A 15,201-nucleotide genomic window follows, 5' to 3' on the forward strand; every position below is an offset into this window, starting at 1 on the left:
CTACCCAGATAGCTGAAAATGCAAATGACCTGAAGGCTCTAGTAATGAAAGTCAAGGATTACATTAAAAAAATGGAATTAAGATTAAATATAAAGAATACAAAACTATCAACAATAGGTACAGCAACCAGCCTTAGAAGTGACAATGAAGATACTGTAGAGGGTCATGCTGATGAAACTATTCAGGAAAATTACAAAAACACAGTGTGTAGAAGCATGCCTTGAGCCCTGGGAAACAAGCAGTATTAGGAAAACATTCAGATTGGCTCCTACCTGACTCCCTGTGGAATAAAAGGGAAGGAAGGAAGGAAAATGCAATCAGACTTGCAAGTTTCTGTTACTCTAACACAATTCAATAAAGTATAGTGCTAATGTTCTTGAGTCTGTTTCCTGATCTGGGCAACCACAAAGGGCTGCTAATATTGAAGTGCTGGACAGCTTCTGTTTTTTAGGATCAACCATCAACCAGCAGTCAAGAAATATGCTGCAGATTAGCACTTGGTAGGGTAGCAATGAACACTTTGGAAAATATATTCAGATACTGTGGCTTGTCTATACCTTTAAAGATCAGAATCATACAGGAAATGGTTATTTTCTGTGGCATGTTATAGAAGCAGAAGTTGGACTTTGAAGAAGCGAGATAGAATATTGATGCTTTTGAGCTTGGAGTTGGAGAAGACTCCTGAGAATACCATGAATAGCCAAGAAAAGCAACAAATAGATCATAGAACAAATCAATCCAGAGTTCTCACTTGAGGTGCAAATGACCAGGCTCAATGTATAATATTTTACAGTCACTATGCAAAGACCTCTTGAAAAGTCTATAATGCTAGGAAAAGTAGGAGGAAAAAGATGACCTGCAGGAAAGCGAATAGACTTGATTACTGTGGCAATAGGTGCACTGCTGGAAGACCTGATGGGCCAGGTTGGAGGCAGATAATTCCAGAGAAGGCCTGCCTGTGTAGATGCTAAGAGTCGACACTGACTTGATGGCACATAATATATAACTGTAAATAAATAGTTATTAAAGATTATATCGTTATTCTCTTAATGTAATGCAACTTTTTTTGCAAATGGCTGCCCTCAAACTTTTTACACTTAGAGAAATCACAAGTGCACAGATGTAAAATATTTCTTTTCCTCTCAAGTACCTTTTATTCTAGAACAAAGAATAAATCAAACAATGAAAGAGCTTTTAAAAAAAGGAAAGGGCAAAGAAATTATCTGAGATTTATGTTGCCTTCACCTATAATTCAAAGCACAGCCTTAGTGTAAACTTTAAAGAGTCATGTTTTAGTAACATTGTCACAGACCCAGTTAGAGATTAACACCCTCGTTTTCTCACTCTGTAAAGGTTATAGCAGGGGTTCTTAAACATTGTGATGCCATGACCCCCTAAAATGATAAATGGATTTGTGTGATTTCTTTTTTATGAAGAATGAGCTTCTCTTTGATAGTAGTAAGTGGGCAAGCTTTCAATTTATCATGGAGTGAAGCCCTTATCCCACTTTTTATGCCCTTGACACATGCAGAATGGGATCGCTGTCAGAACTTGGTTGCTCTGCTACCTTCTCCAGGCAGCATGAGGCAGAATTCTCACAAGGCTCCAGGGGTGCTGCATGGAGCTCTTGGATACCATGCTCCTAAGAATGAGATCCAGATGTACATTTCCTGATTTATAAGAGTGTGTGCACTCAGGAGGGAAGGAAAGCTTGCAGAATGATGGCAATGAATGGCCACACCCAGCACAACAGCCATTTGTGGGAGTACCCTTTACATATTTCCTTATCTACCATAGTGGCTCAATTGATAATATATTGGTTCACATATCATTTGAAATTGAAGCATATAAATAACTTGCATTTATGACCGTCCTAGTACAGATTCAAATGCCTTAAAATGTCTTCAGATACATTTCTTAAAACACAATGTTTTTCAGGGCAGTCAGTTTGCACATTCCACCTCAAGTAATCACATTTAATAAATTAAGTTATATATAGGTGTACTCACTCAATGTCTTCTGCAAGTTTGTATTTATGGCAGTACATGTATATGCCATACCAACAGCTGCTCATTTATGGAAAGTACCATGTTATTGCACACCACAACCACACCATCCCAGATGAATTACTACATGCATTAGAGAAGCATACAGTAGATAGCATTACATAGTTGGTTATGCCAAATTGATTTAAAACAGCAGAATGACTCATTTTAGCCAGTAGTAAAATGGCAAAAAGGAGGCACCATCCTGTTCCTATTTTATATGAATCTAACAGCAAATTGACAGCAAACACAAGTAGCCTGATGTCATAAAGTCTAGTTTAGCCCCAATCATGGGATGTTCTACCATTAGGCAGACTGGTTACAGATGTTGGTGTGTTTATGGGTGCAAAAGTAGCCTCCCATGATGCTCACCTTGAGTTACCCAGCCATTCTCTTGAACAACAGTGCTATGAATACTTTTCAGCCAGTTCTGTACCTCCTAAGCTGGCCAGCTGTACTCATGTGACTGAACAAGTATACTTTGTTTCCAACTCATGATTTAAATCAGCAGCATTGTGTCCCTGCAATCCTAATGTTTTTCCATGATTACCCAGTGCTAGTCTTACCTAACTGTTGTTCCAACTACTTATGTTTTGATGGACATCATTTCACCAGGATGGCCTGCTTCGTTGGTTCCTGTAAGCTGATACTTGTGTAATCAGTGATGCTATCTAGCCACCTTGTCTTCTGTCAGCCACTTCTTCAATTGCCTTTGCTTTTTCCAAGCATCAGAGTCTTTGCCAATGACTCTTGCCTTCACATTATGTGTCTGAAATAGCTAAGCTTTAGCTTCATTATTAGTGCTTCCAGTGAGCAGTCTCTTTTACTTTATCTAGCACTGAATGATTTGTTCTTACAGCTAAAGGTATGCTCCACATTTTTTCAGCACTACAATTCAAAGGCACATTTTTTCTTCATTCAGCCTTTCTGATTATTCAGTTTTCACAGCCATATGTTACAATTGGGAAAACCATAGCCTTGACCATAGGAATTTTTGTTATCATCTCTGCACTTTAATATTTTCTCTAGATCTGTTATAGCCTTTCTTCCAAATAACACGTTTATTTCGTGGCTATAGTTACCATCCTTGTGAATTTTTGACTCTAGAAAGATAATGTCTGCTTTTATTTCTACTTAATTTCTTGTCTATTTGCATTGGGCTGGTACTGCCTGTTGATACAATCCTAGCTTTTCCCCCCCAATTTTGAGCCACACCATCAACAAGATATTCCTTAAATCTTCCTTGCTTCCAGCCATCGAAGTGGTGTTATCCACAGAGCTGATATTTTTTTCAGAAATTTTAATTCCAAATCCTATTTCTTCTAATCTAGCAGTTCTCATAATATATGATGGATATACTGTAAGTTAAATAAGTTAAATTGTTCCATATTCCATTTTAACTGTAATCATATAATCCAGATGAGGTGGCCTGCTGCACCAATATTTTTAAGGACGACCCACACTTGTGATCTACATAGTCAAAAGCATTTGTATTATCAATAAACCAAAAGAAACATATTTTTGGAGTTCCCTTGCCTTTTCCATTATACACCGGATGTTAGCGATGTGATTTCAGGTACTGCTATTCAGACTTTTGTTATCATTCTGCATGGTAGATTCAAAGTCATTTTTCTTGATTAAATCAAGACGGTCCCACCATAGCAACAGGGGATGCATAATCTATTTTACCTTGCAGTCGTTTTTGGAAACAACTAAGTCAGGTGTCCTGCTTCTGGATGTTGCCACAGATGTGAACATCTCCAGTATAGCCAAGACTAAATCCTAATAAAATAGTTAGAATATTTAGCTGTACACAGGTCCCATTCTTTCTGCACCCACAACCCACGCATCCACCACACAAAAGCACAGCACCCCACTGCAACACACTCTGAAAAAAGGTGGTTGTGCAAAGCAATGATATGTACTGAAAATCAGAAATGGAGTGATAAAAAAATATTTCTAAATGCCCAAAGACTTCTTGTCAATTTCATGTTTTCTCTAAAACCAAAATATTCATGTCCTTTGATCCCATAAAATGTGTCATAGGAGTCATTAAAAATAAAACAAGGAAGAGAAAAGGAAAACGGAAGGCAAAGGTGAATTGGTGCAAAGCCAAACTGTGCAAATCAGAAATTATTATCCAAGTAACGCAGGAATCCCATTCGTGTTACAGCTCCTTGATTTGCACAGAAACACCAGAAAGATGACGACTTGAGGAGGTAGTATTGGCATACTGACCAGTGAAGATAGGACATTTCAGCAGCAAAGCTGATACAGAAACCACAGAGATGGGATGGAGTCAGGGAGCCAGACCACCAACTTTATGACTTGCAGTGTTTCGCTGATACAAGAAGAATTGGTGGATAATACTTTAAATCAATAGTAGAGAAATAGTCTTTCTCATTTTTCAAGTATTTATAGTCAGAGTATCTAGCCTGCAAAAATCCATACCACCACTAGATGGTACCAAAAAAAGTAGAGGAAACTTTATCTTTGCAACTCAAATATGGTAGCCCTATTAAAGGTAAGGCTTTATTGCTGCACCTGTCATTTCTAAACAATAGGGTCAACCATTTTTTCCCTTGCCTTAGCAACAAAAAGTTTCAGCCCAATTCTGTCACCATGTGATAAAGTGATATTCTTTTTCCTAATGCTTGCAATTGTAAGGAATAGGTTTACAAATCAAACCAGTTGCATTCTTGTACCAAGGAGTGGTCAGGACAGGAATACAATACAATGGAGTGCAGTATACTTGTAAATAACCTATATCAGCCAAAAGAGAACAGAATCCGAAAATAAATGACCAAGCTGTTTCACTTAATGTTATAATACTAATGCATGGGAACAGTATGATTATACTCACAATATAGCCTAAAAAAACTAGGTAAGTCAGATGACAACTCCTACAATTTCCAGCCACTATAATATTGGTTAAAACCACGGGGACTTATGGGGTACTGTAAACTCTTATGCAGTTGGAGGCTCCCACTGCGGTTAAATAAAGAACATTTATTGGAGAACAGAGATGACACATGGCTCCTTGAAATGCTACACCCCTCCATTAAACTAGATTTTAGTGGACAGAACTTGTAACCGCCTTCCCGCCTGCGCCGCACAATTTCCCTTGCGCCGCAGTTTCCATACCGAGGTGGTCCGCCAGGGTCGGCGGAGCAATGCATTCTGGAAAATGTAGTCCGCGAGGACGTTCAGGGCTCCCTCATGTTTGCAGTTTGAGGAAGTAGTCAAAGGAGGCGGGGATTTCGATTTGCGCCGCGCAGACAACGCCTTTCTTTCCCGCCACCTCTGGTTCTAGTTTTGGCGCCAAGCTACACGGAGGATTTCTCTATTGGGAAGCGGACGCCGGCGGGACCGTGATTTGTTCCCGACCTGGATAAGACGCGATGAGCGGTGACGGTCAGCCGCAGACCAGCTCCCTCAATGGGTAGGGGCACAGGTTGCCGATGGGTTGCGCACTCGTACAACGCTGTTCTTCCTGCTCACTCACCTGTGCATCCACCATGGCTGCTTAGACATAATGCCTTTTCCCGGATCCCTCCCTCCCCTGCATACGTACTTGCTTGGGCAATTGAATCGGGTCCCTCCAAAGCCTGCTGAACACACACACACACACTGGTGAAATCATTTCTTTCTTTCTGTGAAATAGGAAAGTTTTTTTTTAAAATTTCTCCATCTCCCGTCCCACTCACCCACCCCCAAACTTTGGGCTTCTTTATTTCTAATTAATTAAACAGAAGTAATGGCTTCACTAATAATATTAAAGGCAAAACTGAAATACTTTGGCCACATAATGAGAAGACAGGACACCCTGGAGAAGATGCTGATGCTAGGGAGAGTGGAGGGCAAAAGGAAGAGGGGCCGACCAAGGGCAAGGTGGATGGATGATATTCTAGAGGTGATGGACTCGTCCCTGGGGGAGCTGGGGGTGTTGACGACCGACAGGAAGCTCTGGCGTGGGCTGGTCCATGAAGTCACAAAGAGTCGGAAGCAACTAAACGAATAAACAACAATGGCTTCACTATATTTTGTGTAGCTCCCTTTTGATTTTAGATGCCCGCAATTCAGGAGACAGAAAGGAGGGAACCAGAAGTGTGCATTCAGAGACAAACACAATGAGGGAGGGGTTTATGGTGACCTTGGGCCAGTCACACACTCAGCCCAACTCATCTTACAGGGTTGTTGTTGTGGGGAAAATAGGGAGGAGTATTAGGTATGTTCACTGCCTTGAGTTATTTATAAAAATAATAAAGGCGGGATAAAAATTAAATAAATATGCCAGTCACAGTGCAATCTATTTTGTGGGCTCCCATTTATTCTTAATTATTCAACTTAATAAACAAACCTGGCTGAATCCTAAGTTTGCAGAAGTAAAAAAAAATCTGGAGAAAGTAATGGTACCAGGCAAAAAAATAACAAACACTCCTGTAAGAATTAAGCTCATTAATTAGGCCTGGTGAGAAGAGAGGAGAAGAATTGAATGGCATATGCTGGAGATGGCTGGCTTGCTGGCTGACCAGCTGAAACAGAATCTGTTTGCTTGGCACAGTAACGTTTCTTTGCAGAACTCAAGCTGAAATTCAAATACACATTTTAAGCAATTGCAGAAGTGTATCAGATACTTACTTGGTGGCCTACAGTTGATTGTTGAGGATAGATTGACTTTTATTCTGCTTATATGGTTTACAGAGTTTGTAGATTGGAAAGAAAGTAGTGTGTGGTGTCTTGGTTGTTACTGAAAATTGAATGACAGAAGGATTCAGGGTAAGTAGCATTAGAATTTAGAGTTGCAGTATCCCCTACTTTGATATAATAGGGCCAGCTCAAGGGCATGCACAATTAGAGCACACAACCAAATTTTAACACCTCTGGTGACTGTAGAGGGGAGATCTTTGGGAGTGCTATTCCTCCAAAAGCTTATAAAATTAGTATTGCTATAATAATTTCCCAGATAGATAAAATTAAAAAAAATGAAATGCATTATGCATTTCAAGGAAAAAAGAACATACTGATGGTATTCAAGAGTCTGATTATTGTCCAAAAACTGGGACCCATAAAACTAACTATATTTTTAAAAACAAGCAGCAACAATTTTGGGTTTTTTTAAAAAAGCATTTCTATGCAAATATTTCATTTTGAGTAAGCAAAAAGGAAGTCCTAAAGTAAAGGAAATAGTTGATACCCTTGAATAGTGAGTCAGGAAGGTTAATGTCCAAAGAAAGAAATCTAGCCAAAATGATGAATATCGTCTTTCATAAGCGGAGAATTGCCAAAGCCTTAATATATCTGAGTCCCTGAGCTGATAATACAATAAAATATGATTGGTTAGTAATATTTATCCTGTTTATAACACGATCAGTTTCAGGAACAGTTTGTATTACATTCTGGATATTAGAAAACAAGATACTGAATATGCATTTTTTCAACAAGTCACATGCTAATTAAAAATAGCCTTGTTCTAAGTAAAAGTTCTAAGGCAGAGGTTGGCAACCTTCAGTGTAGGGGACAGAGGCCATGTTGCTGCTGCTGCCATTTTAGGGGGACTTACTGCTTAGCTCAAGGAGGCAGCAAGCACTCTCTCCCTCTCTCGTGTGGCACAAGTGAATATATTTCTTTTTGGGACTATAGGCCAGATGATTTGGGGGGGGCACATCTGGCCCACAGGCCTCAGGTTGCCAACCCCTATTGTAAGAGTTGAAGCTGTTGATGTAGGAACACCCCCCCCCTGATTTTCACACCAGAGAGAGCCTTTGTAAACGGGGGATAGATGGCAGAAAACTTCAGGGCCAAGAAAAGAGAAGCCAAATTCCATTAACTCAAAAAGAGGAAGAAGCCCAGGATTTCAATCTTGAGACCTGGATGGATGGATGGATGGATGGATGGATGGATAGATAGCAGGTTTTCTGTGTGATGCTATGTAAGTTTATATATATACACACATACATACACACACACACAAACATACATACACACACACATACATACAAATATATATATATATGACTTTATGTCTGGATGAAAATCACTTCTCTAACCTGCTTGGGAATGCAGAGCACAGACAGTTTTGTCACTGCTGGCAGGAAACCCTGACAAAAGCAATACTTTATCCCCCTGCTGTAGTCAAATATAAAGAATTGTGGTTGTTTGCAGTTTGGAGGAAAAGGCTTTTCCTTCAGCAGGTTAAATTGCTAGGGATTAAATATAAGATTAGTTTAAATATTACGTTGCTGGAGGTCTTTGATTTCTGAATTTTTGGCTTTCCAGTTCCATTATTTTTTTTCCAGAACTCCCTCCTCTCTAAAATTAGATAAAAAAACTTTTTAAAGCGTCCTTTGCAGATGTAACATCAGTTTGTTTTAGGTGCAATGCAGTAATCAAAACTCAATTGAAATTGACATAGGCTGTGAAATACATGAACGTAACTAAACAGAGCTCAGTAAAGTCTTCATTGAATGCTTTCTTTCTGTTCTTTTGTGGATCTCAAAGACAAACTTGCAGGATAGGAAGAAAATGTTAGTTCTCATTTGCTCTGATCTGAACAAACAGGACAGTCAGAAAGTGGGATGAGAATGATAAAAATTAGACAGGAGCTCTTCTTCCGCCTCTGTAACCCCTGAATTTAACCCAACAGTCGTAGAGTTTTAAATGTGGTTATATTGTTTTCCTTTCAGAAATGCTTTCAGGAATAATCTAAAGTAACTCAACCTGAAATTTCATTTCTGAATATTTATTTATTTATTTATTTTATGAAACATTCATATCCTGTGCTTTGAATTTAAAAAGGAGAAAGATTGATTTATGCAATATTCAAAAAGGACAGATTCTAAGAATTCTGCAAATCAGACTTGATCCTAAAAAGTCATCTCATGAAGATTCTAGGTTTAGCAATCACTGAAAATATGTTCTGATGGGGAAATAAGTCATTTAAATCCAACTATTGTAAAACCTGAAATACTGAACTCTGATATTTTAGCAATGTCTGATTTAATTTCAAGATTAGGCTCACCTGAGCATTTAAACTGACCCTGTATCATAAGGTAATGAACAAATGGCCTCATCTTGACCAGTGTTTTATCTAAGTCCAATTTCTAGAGTGTTCCTCCTATACCTTAATTTAAGCTAAAGTAATGATTGCCCTTCAAATGGGTTTCCCTAAGAGAAAGAAATATTGAAAAGCAACATTGTTCTTCATTAGTGGAAGGCTTTCTCTTAAAATCAGAGAAGAAATTGCATCATGAGAAAAATATTTATTTTATTTTATTTTTATCCCACCTTTATTATTTTTATAAATAACTCAAGGCGGCAAACATACCTAATACTCCTTCCTCCTCCTCTTTTCCCCACAACAACAACACTGTGAGGTGAGCTGGGCTGAGAGAGAGTAACTGGCCCAAGTCACCCAGCCGGCTTTCAGGCCTAAGGCGGCACTAGAACTCACAGACTCCCGGTTTCTAGCCCAGCATCTTTACCACTAGACCAAACTGGCATGAGGCCAAGTTATTTGAGGGACCAACTATTCCTGAGGACATCTACTCACCCCACTAAATTGGATAGGGTGGGCTTGCTCCAGGACCCTCTATTAACCGTTGTCATCTGGCAGGACCTAGGAAGTGAGCCTTTTCTGTACCTGCACCTACCCTATGGAACAGCCTCCCACCTGACATACGGAGGGCCTCTATCCTCCTTGTCTTCCAGAAAACCCTTAAAAAGTGCCTTTTCCCTCAGAAGTTGGACCAGGATGGGAGATGAAACCAGCATTTGTGTTTTTGAGAGGATACTGTTATGCCATTTGGTGGTATGTAAGAGGGTTTAAAAAAAATCTTGTATATTTTATTATTTGCATATCTGCTTGTTAGCTGCCTAGGGTTATTTTATATAATGTGGGTGGCCATATAAATTTTTCTAATAAAGAAATTTCTAGTAAATAAATAAGCTTATGCTTGGGGACCAAAGACATGGGGAAAGCAGAGCTCACTGTGCAGCAGAAAAATCCACAGTTATGTTTTTATGCATCTTTGAAGTTAATTTTAAGTATTCCAGTTTTTCCAGTACCTATCATGTTCTTTAAAAACATCAGTTACTTAGGTGCTCTCAAGCAGGTTCAACTTCTGGTGAGTGTGAGGACAAATGCTCACCATCCTAGTCTATTTTTAGTATAGTCTTTAAGCATAGAGAAAATACTTTAAATATCTTAAGTGAAGTAAAATGAAAGAGTGGATTCCATGATCCTTGCAATTCAGTTCAATAGGATTTTTTTTAATGAGTTTCTGTTTTCTAAAATGAAAGGTCTGTATAGACGTTTTCTAAGGAGCCGTAAATGGGAGAGATATTAATACCGACATGGGAGAAGTGTTGATGGACATAAAACCTACAGACTGGATTTTAGATACTATAGTTGAATGGCATCAAATGAAGTTGGGTTTCAGAGAGCTGGCATCAAATTACAGGGTTTTTTTTATAGAGAGTTGAAAGAATATGGCTGCTCACATCGTTCAGTGGAGGCAGAATTTGAGTGTAAAGGTTTTCCAGGATTTTTGTGTCTGCAGAATATGAATAGCAAAAAAATTTCACAAGTCATAAACCACTTTCAACTCTCAAAAAACCTATATTTATCTATCTAGAGAATAAGAAAATAGTGCACATTGGCTGTTCCCTTTGACACTATGTGTTGCTTTAAAAAACGAGTTTATTTAAATGCTGCTTTTTTCGGGTCATTGTTCTACCTGCTTATTCATGTTTGCTAAAATGCAAAGTAAAAAATGGGCTATTACTGTCTGTAGACTCTCCCCAAAGACAGTCAAAATGGAACACTTGACTTCTGACATTGGATTATATGTTATCAACATTGCTTATGAGTGGTATAATTGAAAATAATTATAAGCAGGCATTGACACTGCAAGAAACATTCAGCAGAAAGATATTTCATGTTCAGTGTTTATTTTTAGCTGTAACAAATGAAATTGCACCAGATGCTTGCTATAAGAATAGCTGGCTGAGTGTATCTTTATTCAAACAGCTTAATGTCAGTAATGCTGGGGCAAGGAATGTAACCTTTTCCATATTTTTCTAAAGAAGATAATATTGAGGGATAGATAATAGTTAACATTGCATGACTTAAAGACTGTAAATTGCCGTTTTAAATGAGATAATTCAGTCTCCTTTTGGCCTTTTTGGTCCGAAAAGCAATGTTGTTCATAAGCCACTAGGCAGATATAAAACACCAATATTTCCAACTATTAAAGTTTTGATTTGAATCTGTAACCTTCAAGGTCAGATACTGCTCATTTAGTTGTACTTAATTAAACTCTGGTGCCAGTCTGAAATTCTGTATCGCAATAATTGACTTATTTCTGCAGATTCAAACATTGGGGTCAAAGTTCATCTTGTAGAGGTTTTAATTTTTTAAAAAAAAAAACTCAGTTCATGCAAACCACAACCATTATTGTCACTTTATGTAATTTCTATAGGTATACTTGTGAGATGACCTGTAAAAAACGAGATGATTACTTGGAGTGGCCTGAATATTTCATGGCTGTAGCATTCTTGTCAGCACAAAGAAGCAAGGATCCAAATTCTCAGGTAGGAAGATGGCATTTGGGGAGGCTGAAATAAGCCAATGAAGCTGAAGTCTTAGGCACACTATCCTGGGAATAATCAGATTCAATTGAACTCATTTGGGTTTATTTCTGAATAGAGGTGACTAGATCCGTGCTGTTAGTCTTTGGCCATTCAAAGCAATTTGTTTAATAGGTATCCCAACTTACCACTGAGGAAACTACTTTTTATAATTTATTGAGAAGGTGTTAGCATGAACTACTTTTGGGGAGAGATAATTTGTTTTTATTTCACTTCCTTTCAATAGTGATATAATTTGAATTAGTCAAGCGAAATTTGCCTTGGCCCTATAAAGGTAGTCCTTGATTTATGACCATTCATTCAGTGACCAAAGTTACAGCAGTGTTGGACTTATGACCAATCCCCAAAGTTACGGCTGTTGCAGCACCCCTGCAGTCATGTGATCAAAATTTGGGTGCTTGGTAGTCCGCCTGCACTTACGACTGCAGGGGCGCTTCAACTTCCCCCACTCCCCTATCTCCCCCATCTATGCCCTTTTGTCCCCCTGCACTCCATGGCCCCTGCTGCCCTAGCTGGCCTTCGCTGTCTTCTTGCTCCCGCTGCTGACCAAGCATGCCCAGCCTGGCCCTTCACAAGGCAGCTGCTGGCCACATGAGGCATTCCTCCTGAGGATCCGCGCAGTGGTTTCCTCACAAGACCTGAGGAAGATGGCCTCATGTGGCCAACAGCTGCCTCGCAAAGGGCCAGGCCAGGCACACATCATCAGTAGCGGGAGCAAGAAGATGGTGAAAGTCAACTGGGGCAGCGGAGTACAGGGTGATGGAGCCTTGGAGTGCAGGGTGGGGAGGGTGACTGGGACTGGGCTGGGGCTTTCCGGGGCGCTGCAGCTTTGTGCTGCACTACTGGGGCTTCCCAGGGCACTGTGGCTTTGTACTGCACTGCTAGGGCGACTGCAGCTTTGTGCTGCGCTGTGGCTCGGGCTTTTTGCAGCCCCAGAGCCACGGTGTACCAAGAAGCCCCTGAGCCACAGTGTATTCTTTCTCTGGCCTTCCTGAACTCGCACTGCACCACAACACCCCCTACCCCAACTTGTGCGCGGCCTGCGCCAGCCCTCCCAGACTTCCCCCAGACCCCCATGGCACCCCCGTGCTCCTTACCTGGGACTCCTGCCTTTTCCCGCATAATGACTTGCATGTCTTGGGGTTATGACGGCAACCAGAACTTCCCAGGATTGCTGTCACTAAGCAATGCAGTCACGTGACATTGTGCTTTACAACCTCATTGCTTAGCAATAGAAATTCCGGTCCCAATTGTGGTCGTAAGTTGAGGACTACCTGTAATAAGTAGTCCAGAAGTCTATATAATATTTGATGTCCTTTTTGTGTGGCCCCCTCCAAACTTGCTGCTAAATTGGGATTATGATTGTTGAACACTGGAGGGTTTTCTATTAATGTTGAAGTGGGAAACTCATAAACAACTGTAACATAGGTAACCACCCCAGAAAACCTGGGCCCTGTGCATAAATATGATACACCCTTCTACTTGTATTGTGGCCTCAGCCACTGCTGAACTTGGCCTCTCAAAAAATCCCAGTCACCAAAAGGTTTCCCAGCCCTGCCATACCCCATAAGACATTACAGTTTTAGATCAGCTGAGGTTGAACTGCATTTGCTTTAGCATTCATATGTTGCAAATTTATATTGTCGATTAAATATTTCTGAAATGTTTTAATTTTGGAAATAAAAATCGGTATAGGCCTTTTCTTGTGTGCTTTCCCTAGTCACCATTTGCCTCATTTTATTATTTAATTACTTTGATTTGATTTATATCCTGCCTTTTCATTTGGGAGCAAAGGCAATATGGGAACCTCTGAAGGAGAATTTCCTCTAAGGTTTTTGTGTACACAAATGTTAATTTGAGTGAAGATACTCTGTAATACAGGAATTCTCAAAGTTTCTGGCACTATGACCCCAAAAATGATAACTGAATTTGTGTGACTGCATGCATGAATAAAAAATAATAATTTCATTTGGACTAATGTTGAGCAAGTTATAAATATGCTGATCACTTTTAATCATTAAAATTTAATCTAAACGGTATACCCAAGTATATTGGGAACTTGGCAGAGCTGCAGTTGTCTTTTGGATCTTGGAGAGGCAAGCTGGAGTCAGTTTGCCCAAAGTGGGGAGCAGTCAAAGTAAGCAGAAAAGCCCAGAGGGAGTTTTGATCAGGTGTAAAAAACAGAGCAAATGCAAAAACAAAACTGCTATCTAAATTGTTCATAAGTTTCCCTGGCGTCCTGACCCACAGTTAGAGAATTCTTGCTGTAATGTAATCAGGTCTTAATCCATGTGGGTCTTTAAGATTAGCAATAACATTATGATTTTTCTCCAGAAACTGGTGCAGCTTTTAAAGCATTGACCAGATATGCATTTAATACTCCATCTGATTTAGCACCTACCAAAATATTGCAGTTTTAGTTGCAATTGTAACTTCATGGCAGGCTTGAAAAGCCATCATACATACAATGCATTGTATGTGAGGATGAACATCACTTGAGCAACTCTGTCTAGGAAGATCTGCAGTTGAAGTACCAGCTTTTAAAATTAACCATTGAGATAATTTGAGCCTCTAATACTAGAGGTGGATGAATGCAGGTAGGTGTGCTCCAGGTTCTATTGATTAAACAGTGTCATCATATGGAACCTAGGAAGTGCACCTACTGTGTTGTAGCTCTTGCCTTCTAGAATGATATCCCCCTAGAGATTCATGTGACTCCACCCTTTAGGAAATCGTTAAAAATCTGGTTGTTCTCCCAGGTCTTGAGATAGGGTGATTATGGAGCCCCATGCTTGTGAGCTTTTTTTTCTTTTTATCTGTAAGCCACCCATAAATAACAATAATAATTTCATTTGGGCTAATTTAATGTTGGGCAGCCTCAAAATTTGATAAATAAATTTGATACATTGGTTAATACTCCTGTGTTACTTTCAGACCTATCTGGGTCATAGGCAACAGGTAAATGGGTGACAGTAGTGAAACAGTAAACCAGATGTTCTCTTTTAGGTTGGTGCTTGCATTGTGAATTCAGAAAACAAGATTGTTGGAATTGGATACAATGGGATGCCTAATGGATGCAGTGATGACCTCCTACCTTGGACAAGAACAGCAGATAGTAAACTTGACACAAAATATCCCTATGGTAAGGAATGTAATGGTTAAATTAGGTTATTATTTTTTCTGATGTAAACAGAAGGCACCCTTACCTGGGGTGCCTGTCTCCTTTTAGGCAGGGTCAAAGAATTTTATTTTATATCTCCTAGATGGCAGTAGCGAGCAACCTCCCAAACATTTCCTGCCTGTTTTTTAAGCAGCCTGCTACAAAAACTCTGAATTAAACTTCCTCATTTATTTTAATTCCTGTTGATTTTTTCTTCACTTTTTTCTTCCTTTTTTCTTCCCATAGGACTTCCGTGCTCTCTGATAGTCCAGGAAGTCTCTTTCCCTAGACACAACAGGAGAATTCTACAGTGGTTGGGGCTGCCATTCTTAAGCTTGGTTTTTT

General features: G+C 39.5%; 1 protein-coding gene across 1 annotated transcript in view; it reads left to right on the forward strand.

Annotated features, from left to right (window-relative positions):
- Positions 1 to 5,346: 5,346 nt before the first annotated feature.
- Positions 5,347 to 15,201, forward strand: part of DCTD (dCMP deaminase) — a 33,074-nt gene continuing 23,219 nt past the window's right edge. Inside the window, exons 1-3 of the mRNA XM_063310369.1 lie at positions 5,347 to 5,487; positions 11,528 to 11,639; positions 14,703 to 14,838. Of these exons, the coding sequence (XP_063166439.1) occupies positions 5,447 to 5,487; positions 11,528 to 11,639; positions 14,703 to 14,838 (289 nt within the window). The 5' untranslated portion in view covers positions 5,347 to 5,446. The remainder of the gene's footprint in view (positions 5,488 to 11,527; positions 11,640 to 14,702; positions 14,839 to 15,201) is intronic.

Source organism: Candoia aspera, chromosome 8, assembly GCF_035149785.1.
Source record: "Candoia aspera isolate rCanAsp1 chromosome 8, rCanAsp1.hap2, whole genome shotgun sequence".
In the NCBI taxonomy this organism is placed as follows: domain Eukaryota; kingdom Metazoa; phylum Chordata; class Lepidosauria; order Squamata; family Boidae; genus Candoia; species Candoia aspera.